This window comes from Agelaius phoeniceus, chromosome 9 (assembly GCF_051311805.1).
Source record: "Agelaius phoeniceus isolate bAgePho1 chromosome 9, bAgePho1.hap1, whole genome shotgun sequence".
In the NCBI taxonomy this organism is placed as follows: Eukaryota; Metazoa; Chordata; class Aves; order Passeriformes; family Icteridae; genus Agelaius; species Agelaius phoeniceus.
The window spans coordinates 3,596,904-3,611,290 of record NC_135273.1 but is presented as its reverse complement, the minus strand read 5'-3'; the positions used below and the strand labels follow the sequence as shown (position 1 = coordinate 3,611,290).

Here is a 14,387-nt window from a genome sequence, read left to right as displayed (position 1 = left end):
CTGTGTGTGAGTGGCAGCATGGTTTAACATTAAAGCTAATTATTAAATTCAATATAAACAATCATAAAACCTGCAGAGTATTGCATATGTGATGAGCTGCTCAAGCAACTTGTACCAAACACATGTGGTATTCTTAAATGTTCCTTGCTTTCTCAGGACATGCCCATTTGCTGGGCCTTCAGACAACTCCAGGCTGCCTTGCTGTTTTTTCCATCCATGTGAGTGTATGAAATGAGAGTGAGGTGCATAAACAAGTCTGGTGGAAGGTTTTCCATTAGCTGCAGGTAGTAATTTATGGTGGGAAAGCAGCAGGCAGTTCAACTCTTTACATTGCTGGGCATTAATGTATGGTGCTGTAAGTTAGAGCATTTCCTTTAATGTTTTACTTGATTAAGTCTCTTCCTTTATGATCTGCTAAAGCCCTTTCCACACAAGGGCTTGGGTGGTTCGTTTCAAAAAATTCTTTATTATATTTTTATATATTTTATATAGCACACACCCCCAAGCCACTGCTTCATTTTAGACTGAGAAAAAAACATCAGAGGATTGATCAGCCCTCCACAGATTGCTCTGTGCTGCTTTGAATGCAATTTGAAGGGGACTGGCTTATTGTTGGATTGTTTTTAACTCCACAGACAAATAGACACAAACTCCACCCTGAAATGCCTTTGGAATTTAGCAATATGTGCAGACCACAGCCTTGGCTGTCCCACCTCCAGTACAAAGTAGACCTTTGAAGTATTTGAAGTATTAGATTTTCTCAAAGGTATTGAGCATGGTATGTAAATAGACTTCATTCAGGCCAGGTTGGGTTACAGAAGCACAGCTAAAACCAGTATTATGGGCTGTTCATTATGGGCTGTTCATTCTACAAAGGATCAGTCTTCACTTGAAGCTGATGCAAAGGGAGGAAGCTGGTCTCAACCACAAGGCTCAGATAAAAGCAAATACTGCAGATACCAAGAAGGTGAAGCAGTTACCATGCCACTGCTTTTGTTTGTTTGGGGTTTTTCCTCCTCTGTTCTAAAGCTGTTGAGTCTTTTTTATTGATTTCATGGTTAAGAAATGTCCCAAGTTCAGTCTGATCCTAAAAAATGGGAAAGCCTTGTCAGCTGCCCTGGAGGTGGGGAAGCCCCTGGGCACCCCTTTCATTCCCAGCCCTCTTGGGCACCTTGCACAGCTGATCTGGTCTTGGAGCTCATGAAGAGCTGACTCAGAAACCACCTCAGCCCTATGAGGGTGAATGTGGCAGGGTTTGGAAGCAGCAGTGGTGCCTGGTGCTGTTCTGAGTGTGCCAGGAGTGGTACAAACTCATCCTGCTGGATGATTTTGTGGTTCCAGGCTGTGGTTTGCACGTGTGATAGCAGCCAGCAATAAACTGCTGTGGGAAATGTCCTCTCAGTCCCACAAAAACTAATTTAAAAATGTTGGGAGGTGGCCACAGAATTAACCATTGTATTTATGAAGGTGGAAGGGACTGACAGAGAAAATGATGCTGGAGGATGTGTAAGTTAGCACAGGACACAGACTGAACCTGTGCAACTCCCTGCACTGAAACCAATCCCAAACCCAAATATTCATCACTCAGTTGTTGCAAATTTGGGATTATCTCTTTAACAACATGCAGCAAAATCCCTGTTGACATGACTTGGTATTTGACAAAACTCTTGGAAGGCTTCAGCCGGGGGCTGGCTCTGAGCCTGCTCTGAGCACACAGCAAGTGGGACACACGAGCAGCTCCATCTGAGGAGCTGGAAGTCAGAGCTGGAAGGAAGCAGGTACAGACCTTGGCCTGTTCTCTGTGTCCAGCCCAAGGGCTGGCTGCCAGGAGCGTGGGGATTTAATCCCTGCACTAACACTGTTAGCTCAGTGCACTTTCCATAATCCATGCTTAAGCACGAGCCTAGCTGTGGTTTGACACCTTGAAAAATGTGCTCGCTGCCTTCCCTCAGCCCAGGCTCCCTCCTGCATCCTGCTGGGGTGGAGGAGAGCCAGGAGCAGGAGGAGGAGCCCAGAGCCATCCCTGCAGCGCTGGTGTTTCCAGGGCAGCAGTTCTGCACATTTCCTGCAGCCCTTCCAAGGAGCCCTGGGATCCTCGGGCCAAGCGCGGTCTGCGAGCGCGGCGTGTCCTCATCCTGTGAGCAGCTTCCCACATTGTGAGCCTCATCTGCAGAGGACATCCTGCCTTCCTCTGCAGGGAAGGGGTCCCCATTGCCAGGTAAAAAATGAAAGGGATCCAGTGTGGGCTGGCTGTGCTGGTCCCTACAGAACTGTGTTGTTTTCTGCTGGGTTTAGGGTCTTACGCCCCAGCGACCCCATTCAGCATCCTGGAGGCTGCAGGCACAAAGTTTCCTTCATTACCTGCTCAACAGCTCAGCAAATCTGGGTTTTTTCATCTGTGAAACGAAGCAAAAAGCAAACCTGGCCAGCTCCATCACTTCATAGAATCATGGAATAATTTGGATTGGAAGGGACCTTAAAACCCACTCGGTGCCACCCCTTGCCACGGGCAGGGACACCTTCCACTATCCCAGGTTGCTCCAAGCCTCTCAAACACTTCCAGCTATTGGTAAATATATCTCCCAAGCAAATGAAGTTTCATTTCCTTGGCACTGTGGTCATGGAAGGGAAGGCAGGCAGACATTCAGGCCATGCAGAGTTCCAAAGAGAAGATTGTGAAGATCTCAATTACAGAGTTGCATAAGCAAGTGAGCCATAATTTGGAATAACTTTAGTAAAGTTTCTGTTTTAGAAGGGACAGGAGTTTCTGAGGAGCAGGGCTGAGTTATTTGGGTGTCTCTGCATGCTCAGGTGTCTCTGAGCCCTTCCAGAGGGCATCAGTCATGTACTGACTCAAAGCCAAGGCAGAACTCCTGGGGTTTAGCCCAAATACATATTCCCTTTTGTTATATCAGTGCAGCATGAGCACATTTAGAGTGTTCCTGACATCCTTGAGTGTGGTTGGATGCAATATTCCTATCTGGAATCTGCTCTGGGAAGGGAAGTCAGACAGACCCCATGCCGTTGCCTTGTCCAGGCTGAACAATTTTGCAGACAAAAATATAAATTTTGCCTTAATTTTCCTGTGTAGGTGCTTTTCTGGCTTCCCACGTGAGAAGGGCTTTGGAGCAGGGTGGTGCTGGTTCCCAACACGTGTGTGAATTGGCTGTTCCTGCCCTTTGGAAGGAGAACTGGCTGCATGTCTGTCTGCTTGGGTTTCCTGGGAGTGGCACAGATAGCTCATAGTTTCATTCTCATTTAACATTAAAGCTGATTTAGTGAGCAGCATCTGGAGACAAATATTATTCTCCTTAGGGTAGCTCAAATTCTTCTTTGGTGAGAAAGAGTCTTTTAAAGCTGTAACTTGGAGTGTCTTGTCTCGAGGGTTGCATTATCAGTGCCAATCTGGCCCAAGAGTTTTTAAGTCAAACTTCTCCAAACAGCATTTGAAACCTTAAATTAAGGCTTCTTTCTTTTATAATCTGCAAAGCTCCTTTCTTGCTAGAATCTGCATCTGCCAGAGTTCTGTGACTTAAATCTCCGTGAGATGCTTTGCAAATGTAGAAGCCAGCATTCATTTTACACCTTTCACACAGGGATTTTGTAAGTGATATATTAAAGGAAAGCAATGAAATATTCTCTTAGGCTAAGGTCTTTAAAAGTATCTAACAGAGTAAGATGTCTGAGCACCACTGAGCTTTACATTCAACCCTTGAAATTAATCTTTCTCACTCCTGTGTAATATTAAATCTGATTAATAGCTAATGCATCAGCTCCATTTAAGATGCACATCTGTTTGTGTGTATGCACAAAGAAAATATTTATGTCCAAATTCTTTCTCAGGGGCGTTTAAAATTATTTTCTACTGAATTGACTAAGGTCATCTGGCAAAGCCAAGCAGGTCATCAATAATTAATCCAAGCAGGCAGAGCTGAGTCTCAGGGTGCTTGCAAACACCCTGTTAGACTGGATAGTTTGGCAGAGCAGGGGCAATTCTCAGATTTTCTCAGAAAACAAGCAAATGTGCTTGTTTCACTTTTGAGGGGGAGAGGGAGGCTTTGCTTTTATTGGAAACAGCTGTGCTGTGCTTGCTCTGCAGCACTTGGTGCATCCACATGTGCAGTGAGAGCTTCTGGTCCCCAGTGCACCCCAGGCCAGCCAGGGGGTCATTGCACTGACAACAACATGCCTGGCATTCATGGCTCATTTCCAACAAGGGGTTGGACTTATCTCACTAAGCTTTATCTGTATTTTATGAAAAGTTAGGTTCTTTACACCTAACCCTAACTCTGGCTGTCCAAGAACTGGCTCTGGGGTATGAGCTTGTCATCTGGTTTAAAGAGAGTCAGTAGGGAAAAGAATCATCTCTTCCAGAGGTTATTTCCTATCCAGACTTGTTATCTAAGAAACTGGGATGAACATGGGATGAATAAGAAGGGGGAAGAAAGCTGGTGAAGGGTCTGGAGCATGAGTCCCAGGAGGAGCAGCTGAGGGAGCTGGGAAGGGGCTCAGCCTGGAGCAAAGGAGGCTCAGGGGGGACCTGGTGGCTCTGCACAGCTCCTGCCAGGAGGGGACAGGGACAGGAGGAGAGGGAATGGCCTCAGGCTGGGCCAGGGGAGGGGCAGGGTGGACACCAGGAGGAATTTCTCCATGGAAAGAGTGGTTACACCTTGGAAGGGGCTGCCCAGGGCAGTGGTGGACTTCCCATCCCTGGAGGGGTTTTAAGAACATGTAGATGTGTTACTTGGGGACATAGGGCAGTGCTGGCCTTGGCAGGGCTAGGGGAACAGTTGGACTCAGTGATCTCAGAGGCCTTTTCAGCCTAAGTGATTCTGTGGTTCTTGTTTAGGTTCAGCCTTAGTGATTCTGTGGTTCTTGGTTAGGTTCAGCCTAAGTGGTTCTGTGGTTCTGTGTGTACTTTCCCCTTTCCCCTTTCCTGTCTGTCCTGAGCAGGAGGCTCCTGGAGAGGTCCAGGTGACCACCCTGGGCAGAGCATGTTGTTTTTGGACAGACAGCTCTGGGTGAAATGGGTCTGGGCCAGCCTGCTGGGGAACCTCAGGTGGCTGAGGGTGAATGTTCAGCTCTGCAGTAGCAGGAGCATTTTGTGCTCTCGGATGTTTGTGTTTCCTCTGGCTGTTCTGGTTGGCCTAACAGAGGACATTGAACAGATATTGCAGTGCACTCCATCACTGTGTGAGATGGATTGAAGTGGTTTCCATGGGGCTGAGGATGGCAGTTCCTGATGCAGTAACTCCCTTCCACCTGTGTCTTCCACCACCCAGCCTGGAGCCATGGTGGCTTCACCTTTGCATTCAGGCTTGATGGGACCACAGCAGCTCAGAGCCCACAAGATCCCTGGATTATGGGCAGAGGAGAAGGGACAGAGCCCCTTGAGGCAGAAGGGATTGACTGGGTGTCCCCCATCCTGTGCCCAGCAGGTTCCAGCTCTCCCTGCCATGCCAGCTGTTCCCAGGACACGTGTGCAGCTGTTTTGGGATTAGCAGGCTGGGAACCAGTCCAAAACCAGATCAGGCATGTGTGCTGCTCCCTCTCCTCCACCATAATGCTGGTATGCACACTTTTAATGCCTGGCCCCTGCTGAACTGCTCTGGCTGTGCAAGATGAGAGAGCTGTGCAGTTTTGACAGGAAAATTGCTGCCCAGCTGCCGGAACACCAGTGCTGTGCTTGTTTAAATATTTGTTCAAACCAGCTTCACTTTCCATGAGGGGTTTTGGAGGTAAGGGAAAGAAGTCAGCGCTGATAAAATCTCATGCTCTGGTGTAATGACATGAGAGCATTTAGCCAGGAGTACCCTCTGTCCCAGCAGCAGCACTTCACATCACGTCTTCCCATCACCATCCTGCCTTCCTTTGTGCCTGTTTCTTACTGTGTAGATGTGTATATATCCTCTGCACAGACTTTCAGGACTTCTATTCTCCAGAGCTTTTAATCTGGCATGTTCACATGTGCTGGGTTTCCTGAGAGAGAAAATAAATAGGGATGGGTGGAGGAAAGCAGCTGCCATCATCTGCTTCCTCAGCTCTGCGTGCTCAGAGTGCAGGGTGCACTGCAGCCTGCAGAGATGCCAGGAACTGGGGTTCCTCAAGGGTTAATTTGCAATCACCACGAGTAAATGTCATGCCTGTGGAGAGGACTATGGGAAATACTTGTGCTCTCTCTCCCAAGCTTTTTATGTGAAACCCATGGAATTTGGCTCCTGCCAGCCTCCAGCTCCTGATGTTCTCTCACCTCTGGTCATTTAACTTCTTCATTTTGACAAAGTCCCACTTGCTCTTCCTGAACCTCTTCATACCTGTGGTTACAATCCCCATTTGCCACCTGTTCCTTGTTTCCCAGAGTGATGTCCTGCTCCAGATCTTGGCAGTTTACAAAGACCTGGTGGAAAACCTGGTAGAGCAGAGTGCAGCAGGGACACCAGGCACTCCTCACACACCTCTTCCAGCCCTACCAGTGCTCTCAGCACCCTCTTCTGAGCAGTTATTTCTGGAATTGTGTATCTGAGAGCTTTGGTTAGAGCATCTCCATGCAGCCAACTGATGACAAACTAACAAATTCCAATTAAACACTTCCAATTAAATTCTCAGCACATGTATGTTTGAAAAGTACAAGTGTTCACCCCAAGAAGCGTATTGAAATTCAGAAAAACAAAATGCTGGGGGATGGCAGCTTTCCAGTGCCTAAAGGGGCTGCAGGAGACCTGGAGAGGGAATTTGGATGTGGGATGGAGTGACAGAATGGGGGGGAACAGCTTCCAAGTGCCAGAGGGCAGGGTTGGATGGGATTTTGGGATGGAATTGTTCCCTGGGAGGGTGGGCAGGCCCTGGCACAGGGTGCCCAGAGCAGCTGTGGCTGCCCCTGGACTGGAAATGTCCAAGGCCAGGTTGGACATTGGGGCTGGGAGCACCCTGGGACAGTGGAAGGTGTCCCTGCCCATGGCAGAGATACCTTTAAGTCCTTTCTAACACAAACCATTCCATGATTCTGTTATTTCTAGCATTTGGTAATTTAATTTAATTTTAATTTTAGGTAAACCATGCAGAAGGATAACTCCCTATGCCCTCAATCTTAGTACTGTCCACATGTTGAGATGTATTACCTGGAGAAGTGTTGGACTTAATCTGGTTTATTCTGCTCAGTTAAAGCTGCAGCAGTTTAACAGAAATGGGAACAATTAAGTCACAAGCCCACAGACTTCCTTCAGGTGTTAGCAAACAATTTGGCTGTAATTTCCACCCGTTTGTGGATGCTTGAATTTAAATGAGTCACAATTAAACACAATTAGTGCCGTGTGAAATTCTGGGAGGCAGGAGAGGAGCAGTGGAAGATGCTGGTTTGCTCTGGCACAGGTTTGCTTTGCTTGCAGCTCTCCAAAATCCAGTTTTTTTAACCACAAAAGCCTCTCTTCCTATCCCAGGAATCCGTCCATGACATGAGAGGGTCCAGGTATGGGATTTCCTGGAGTTCTGGGAGCTGCTCCAGCCCTGGGTGCTGTTACTGACTTTGGTGCAGGTTTTTCTCTAATTGTATGATCAGGAAATGTGCTTTACAACCATGCCTCAGCTGTCCATCAGGGACCTGTCAGTCATTGTGATTTATCTGGGTTTTCAGTGCCAAACTGATTAAATTGTATGTTTCACAAAAAAAAAAAAAACAAAACAAAAAAAACAGAGTTTCACTCGTGGCACCAAGTCTAATTATTGCATTTTTCCAAAGCAACCAGCAAAGGTTACAGTGTCTGCATTCCTCATAAAGAAAACCTTGTTAAACCCAGTCTTGCATATTTTACAGCCATGCTAAGAGCCCCTGAAGAATATGCTGTCAGGAGAAATGGTCTCAGGCTTTTTTTATCTCATTTTATGGAGCAGGAATTGGTGCTGTTGTGGGGAGTCTGAAGGGTGACCCAGAGATGCCTTGGTCAAGCAGAGGGTGACTTTTGGGATGGGGTTTGCTGTGTGACAGAAGTGGTGCAGAGCTGGGATCAGGTTTGCCAATGACTGTGGCACTGCAATGTGGGATCATTTGTCTTTTTCAAGTTCACTTTGGTGCTTTGCTTTGGCCCTGCTTGGTGTTTTCCTGCCTACCCCAGTTTCTGAAGGGCTGTGTAAGAGCTAATTTTAACCTGTGATACCAACCAGGTGTGGATCAATGCCTGTCTGCTCTCACTCTCAGGGCAGGTTTCAGCAGGCTGAGCTGGATCCCAGTGCTGTTTCCACCCCTGTGACCACGACTATCCAATGTCAGCCACCTCCATGTGAGAAATAGCTCCTCACTTTTCATAGTTCAGGAAGGTTTATTAAACCTTATCAAAAATACAGCAGAAGACTGAATAAAGAAAAAAGGTTGCAGCACCAGGAGCAGAAGATTTTCCCCACCATGTGCTCAGCCCCCTCACAATGGAGGTTTTCCCTTTAACTCCTCCCAAATTCTGTCCCTGAACCCCTTCTTTGCTGTCCAGTTGTGGGGATCTCTTCCTCAGATCCTGACTGGAGGTGAGATGTCACCACAGTGACAGGCCAGCCCTCCCAGGTGTCCCAACTCCAGCTGGCCCTTGATAACCATGTGAGGGGGTACAACATAACTATAAATCTATAAAACTTTTCTTAACCTGTACACATGATATTTGTCCATTAATTTTGAGAGTCAGTCATGACATTACTGATCTATCACATCCACTTGGCCTTTGATCTGTTAAATGCTTTGCCCATGCAGTAACCCAGCTGTTTCCTTTCTGTTCCCATGGTTTGCTGCAGAAGGGCACCAGTGGGGTGCTGAGGAGGCTGTTCCAGGCTGTGTGTGAGGGTCCCTAGGACAGCATTGGGAGGGCCTGGAGCTCAGACATCCCCTCTTAGCTCCTGGTGGGATGGTTTGCTGCCAGCTCATAGAGAATCAGTCCCATGCCACGTTGTGCAGGTGCAATTCCCTCCCCAGCAGTGATTCCCTGTGGCAGTGCCATTGGAACTGGCTGGCAGCACCATCCAATCCTCTCCAACCCCCAGAGCACACCTGGAATCCCAACTGCTGTGGGAAACAAAAGAATTGACTCAAAGCCTGGGCTTTGGGGTCACCTTTCCTCTGCATTTGCTTCAAACTCCTAGCAGTTCTGAAAGGAGCAGGCAAGCCAGCATAGATCCCTGCATCCCTCAGAGATGCTCAGGTGCAGCTGGGGGAGCCATCCCAGAAAATTGCCCAGAAGCTGGGACAACTCAAGACCATTCCTGAGAGCTGAGTCTAGGCAGAGAATCCAGCCTGTCAGAGCAGTGGAAATCTGACCCACACAGGAAGTGAACCTTCTTCTTCTTGCAGAAGCTGATTGTTTAAACCAGCCCTGTACAGTTTGGTTTCATGCTCCAGCAGGAGGAAGCCATCACTTTCTGGCAGGCAGCAGCTCTGATGCTGGAGCTTCCCTGTTAACTGGAGCTTCTCTTCCCAGGTGAAGAGTTAAAATTGCAGAGCCAGTTCCCTGCAGCACCCTGCTCCTCCCTGAGGTCTCCAGGTGCAGCACTGATCTGAACTAACCAGTTTAGTGTGGGCTGAGGTCTGGTTCAGGGCACGGGGGGCCACAGAGCTGCTGCAGCCCTGACAGTGATAAATAACCCCTGGGAGAGGAGGATGTTCAGGCATCTCCTGAGGAGCATTTGATGGACACCAGTAACTGGAGCCTCAGGACCACTGTCTGAGCTGTATCATGTTAAAACCAGCTCATATTGTTCGTGTGCTCCATGCACTGGCCCTTTTGGGTGGCTTTTCTTCTCCTAACATCACCCTGTGTGCCCATGAGGACCAGGAAGGGCCACCCTGGCTTTCAGAGGGATCCTGTGCTAAGCCACTCCTTTCCCTGACCCCTTTGTATGCCATCAAGGTGGCCAGCAAAGGCAGTGCAGAGGTGTCACATTTCACAGTGCCATGGCCAGTTTGGCTGGGAAATGCTGTGCACTTGCAGGCTGTGGTGCTCAGCCACTCCAAGGAGTCCTGCTCTATGGAAGAGACTGTTTCCCAAGGCTGTAGTTGATTTTTCACAAGCAAGTTTGTGCACTGGCCAAGAGTGCTGACAGCTCCATGTTCAGCTGCAGTATATAATTTTCTGTCATTTTGATTTATGCTCTTCTCTGTAACCAGAGTCCCATATGAGAAAAAAAATCAGAAGGAGTCTGTCCTAAAGTTAGCTCAATGCTAACTTCTTCAACTGACCTAGCAAATTAAAGATATTTTTAGATTTTTAAAAAAATTATTATTATTATTTATTTCTGGAATATGAAATAAGAAAGTAGTAAAAGGTAACCTTCAGTGTCAGTTCTGTGACCTGCAGTTCCATGGGGTTGTTGTCACTGAGAGAGAAGCTGAGCTGGACCCCTGAGACCAAAATCTGCTCTTGGCTCAAGCTTCCACCTGCACCCAGTGCCCTTGTCCAGGGAGGCTCTGAGCCATCAAAGCAATGCCCAGGACATCAGGGCAGAGCTCCAGAGCACTGCTTCACCTCAGGGCATCTTAAAACTCCCAGTGGCTGGTGTTTCTCTTAGGGAAAAGCCCAAATTGCCCAGGGAAGAGGCAGGTGTAGAGCCATGGTCTCTGCTCCCTCTGGACAAAAGAATAAGGGCTCATCCTCCAGCATTTGGGTTTGCCCAGAGGTTTTATGGCACAGCTCTCTCTTTTGCCTCTCTTCTGGCACCCAGGCTTGGGCTCCTGAGTTGTTTTGCTGCATTTGGAGCTTTGTTTCTTGGCCTCAGAGTTTGGGGGTTATTGCTTGCAGTTCCCTTTCTTTGGATGCTTCAAGAGCAGCCCTGAGCCAGAGGGGGGAGCAAAGCCATCCCTTGGCTGTTTTTGTGAGCCACAAAATGCCTGTGAGACAAAGGAAGGGGCCACATGAAACAGGGATTGTGGTGGCACTGACAGGGACAAAAGCCCCATGCACAGACAGCCCTAGGAAAAGGCAGCAGAGCAGGGAAGTGTGTTTAATCCAGCTCTCTGCTTTCCTGCAGAGTTCAGACAGCTTTATTTATTGTGTTTTAATGTTAACTTCAGTGGAGCCAGGAGTGTGATGTGATCCCATGGTATTTGGGCAAATGGTTAAAAAAAAAAAAATTAATATATGTGTGTTATATATATTTATATAAATAAATAAAAATAAATATATTGTATGTATTAAATATATATCATATATTTTAATATAAATATTTATTTATTTATATTGTATATATATAATATTTCTATATATTCATATTGTATATATATATACACATACACACACTCCCTTTTCACAGGACACATTAAGTGTGTACAGGACTTTCCCTTGATGAGTGGCATTTAGCAGCTGAGTTACAGATGGATTTCTGTGTAGTCAGCAGAGATATTAATCACAAAATCCTTTTAATAGATCAAAGAGTGCTGTGTAATTGAAAATTTCTTGTAGAAGCGTTCATTTCAGGCAGTTCTTAGAATTTTCTCCTAATGTGTAATCTAGGAAAGGAACATTCTTCAGGGTGTAAAATGCAAAGAGAGTTTTGTTCGTTGCTTTATTTAGTTCTCCACTCAAATTAAGGATTAGTGACAAAAAATTGATATTTTACTGTATGCCCAAAGTTATTTTTGTGTTCATCAAAGCCCCTTGGTTAAATCAGGAGTGAGCAATAATTACCACTGAAAGGGTGGATACACACTGGATTTTTACTTGCTTTATGTGTGAAGGTTTTTCTCCATCAGCAAACTCTTTTTCAGTTGAGAAAAAACCTAAAAAAACATAATAATAATTATTCTCATTGCTCCCTAGCCCTGTAACAAGAAGGAATTGGGATATTTAAAGAAAGGCCCATCCACCCTTTCAATAAGATGCAGAGTTTGTTTCCTGGAGCCTGGTGCTGGGCATGGCTTTGCAGGTGACACAAGGAAAGATGAATATCGGCTGAAAATACAAAACTATTTCATTTCTCCTAGTTCATCGCCCAACTTTGCAGCAAGCAGAGCCTCAAGCACACAGTGGGGGCTTCCAAAAGAGGCCATGCCTTTGTGAGGAGCAGGGCTGAGAAAGAGCAGGAAGGAAACAGCCCTGGGGAGCTTCAGTGCTGGGACAGAAGAAGTGATTTGGTGCTTGTACAGACAAGTGCTCACCAAATCCTGCACATCGTTAATAATAATAATAATCATCATCTCTGTGCCTCCCCTGCATCCTGTGGGAAATGCATCTTCCCCACGGAGAGGCTGTGCTAAATAAAGGTTTGCCCTTCCCAGGGAGCAGGAGAGGTGGGAGGTGGACATTTGGGCTCCCATCTCTCTCCCAAAGGAAGGTCATTAAGTGTATAAAATGCATATGTTTTCCCTTCAGCAGCTGTTGAGTTTCTCAGCCCAAGAGCCATAACAGGACCATGAGGTTTGGAAAATTTCTGCCTCCCACATCTGCCCCCCTCCCCAGAAGCAGCGCTGCTAAATCAGCAAAATGGGATTGTGCAGCTGTGCCTCATTAGGCCAGTGCTGCTAATTAAGTATTGGCAAAAAATGGCTTCAAGTCACTCTGCTTTGCGGTGGTGATTTGGTGGAGGGTGAGGCTGAACCTTCTTCTGGTGGAGTTTCAAACCAGCACTGCTGGGTTTGCAAGAGATGGTGGTCCTGCAAAATTCCTGGCAGAACCTTCCTTTTCACTGAAGTGGTGTGAAGACTTTCTGTGTCTCTAGGTTGAAAGGGAATAGTTCTTTTCTCTGCCTATTTCTAGATAAAAACTCTGGGAGAATAATTATTTGTAATTTTGTAGGGTCCCAGGCTTGCAGTGAGGTCCTTACAGCAATCCCTGTCTGGTGCTGCTATTGCCTGGATGAAGAAGTGCCATGTAAAATGCAGTGCATTGACTTGGATTAGTTAATTAACTAATTGGGGATTCTCTTCCAATTGAGGTTTTGCAAAGTTTTGCTGAGCTCATTTGCACAAAGGACATAGGATCCAGATCCACTTGGGCATGTGAGAAAGACCTGGGTGTGGAAGAGAGAAAGGGGAAAAACAAACAGAAGAGGGAGGAATGTGAGTCAGGAATGGTGTGGCCAGAGGAGCAGGGAGGTCACTGTGCCCTGCCCTGGGCACTGCTGGGGGCACACCTCGAGTGCTGGGCCCTCAGCTTGGGAAGGACCTTGGGACACTGAGCACATCCAGAGGGGCTGGGAACACAAACCCTGTGAGGAGCCCTGAGGGAGCTGGGGGTGCTCAGCCTGGAGCAAAGGAGACTCAGGGCTGCCCTCATCACTCTCACAGCTCCTGAAAGGTGCCTGTGCTCAGCTGGGGCTGGGCTCTGTCTCCAGCAGCACTGACACAACCAGAGCACTCAGCCTCAAGGGAAATACAGGTTGGATAGCAGGAAAAAGTTTTTCACAGAAAGGTGATAAAGCTCTGGAATGGCTGCCCAGGGAGGTCCTGGAGTCCCCATCCCTGGGTGTGTTTAACAAAGCCTGGATGTGGCACTGGGTGCCAGGGTTGAGTTGAGCTGTTGGGGATGGGTTGGACTCGATGATCTTGAAAGTCTCTTCCAACCCAGTGATTCTGTGAATTCTGTGAACCTCAGGGGTGCTCCATTGGCACTGCCTGGGCTCTGTGGGCAGCAGGATCACCAGGGACATGGGGGCTGTTGGGGATCCTGCCCTTGCTCATTTGTGCCCCTCTGTCTCCTTCTAGGCCGTCCGATGAAAACCACCCCGAGGTGAAGCCTGATGCCTACGTGAACAACCTGGCTGAGGCTGTGGACATCATCCTCCAGGAGCTGTAAATCCCAGCAGGAGCAGGGATGAGCCCTCACGTGCAGCCCCTCCATGGAACCACTTCATCCTATCCCACCTCCATCTCACCTGAATGAACCCAGCCAAGCCTTTTGCAGGGTGGTGGGCACCTGCCTTCTGAAATATTTCACATAATGGTACTAAAATGATCTACTGACCTCCCATCCAAGGGAACACCAAACCTGCTGTCCTCTGGCAAGTCTTGAATGTGCTGCCCTTGGTGCCTGTGAGGGGCCTCAGCCTCCTCTGGGTGATGCTGGGGGGCTGTTCCCCCTTTTTATCTTTGCTCACACTGGGGAGGTGGGAAACAGGGAGCCTGGGCATCCCCTCATGAATAGATTTACCTGTTTAACCCCCATGTCCTGTGCCTTTTGGGGTGCCTGTGTGGGACAGGGGATGTCCTTGGGGGCTACTGGAGGCCACCAAGCTCCTGTGTGTGCCTTGGGTGGCACAAAAGCCCTGGGGAGAGGGACAGCCCCACATGCTTTGGCAAGGCAGGAGCTGTGGTTCTGCCAGGACAAGCCTGTCTGGGGCAGCCCCAGGAGGGGGCACAGGAATCAGTAACACATTAGGGAATAACTGCACCATCCTGTCAGGAATAAACCCTGTCCTTTGGA

General features: G+C 47.8%; 1 protein-coding gene across 4 annotated transcripts in view; it reads left to right on the top strand.

The window, feature by feature from the left end:
- Positions 1–14,387, top strand: part of LHPP (phospholysine phosphohistidine inorganic pyrophosphate phosphatase) — a 76,634-nt gene extending 62,247 nt beyond the window's left edge. For all 4 annotated transcript variants that reach the window (XM_077182793.1, XM_077182791.1, XM_077182792.1 and 1 more), the window contains one exon: positions 13,670–14,387. In XM_077182793.1, the coding sequence (XP_077038908.1) occupies positions 13,670–13,760 (91 nt within the window). In that variant the 3' untranslated portion in view covers positions 13,761–14,387. The remainder of the gene's footprint in view (positions 1–13,669) is intronic.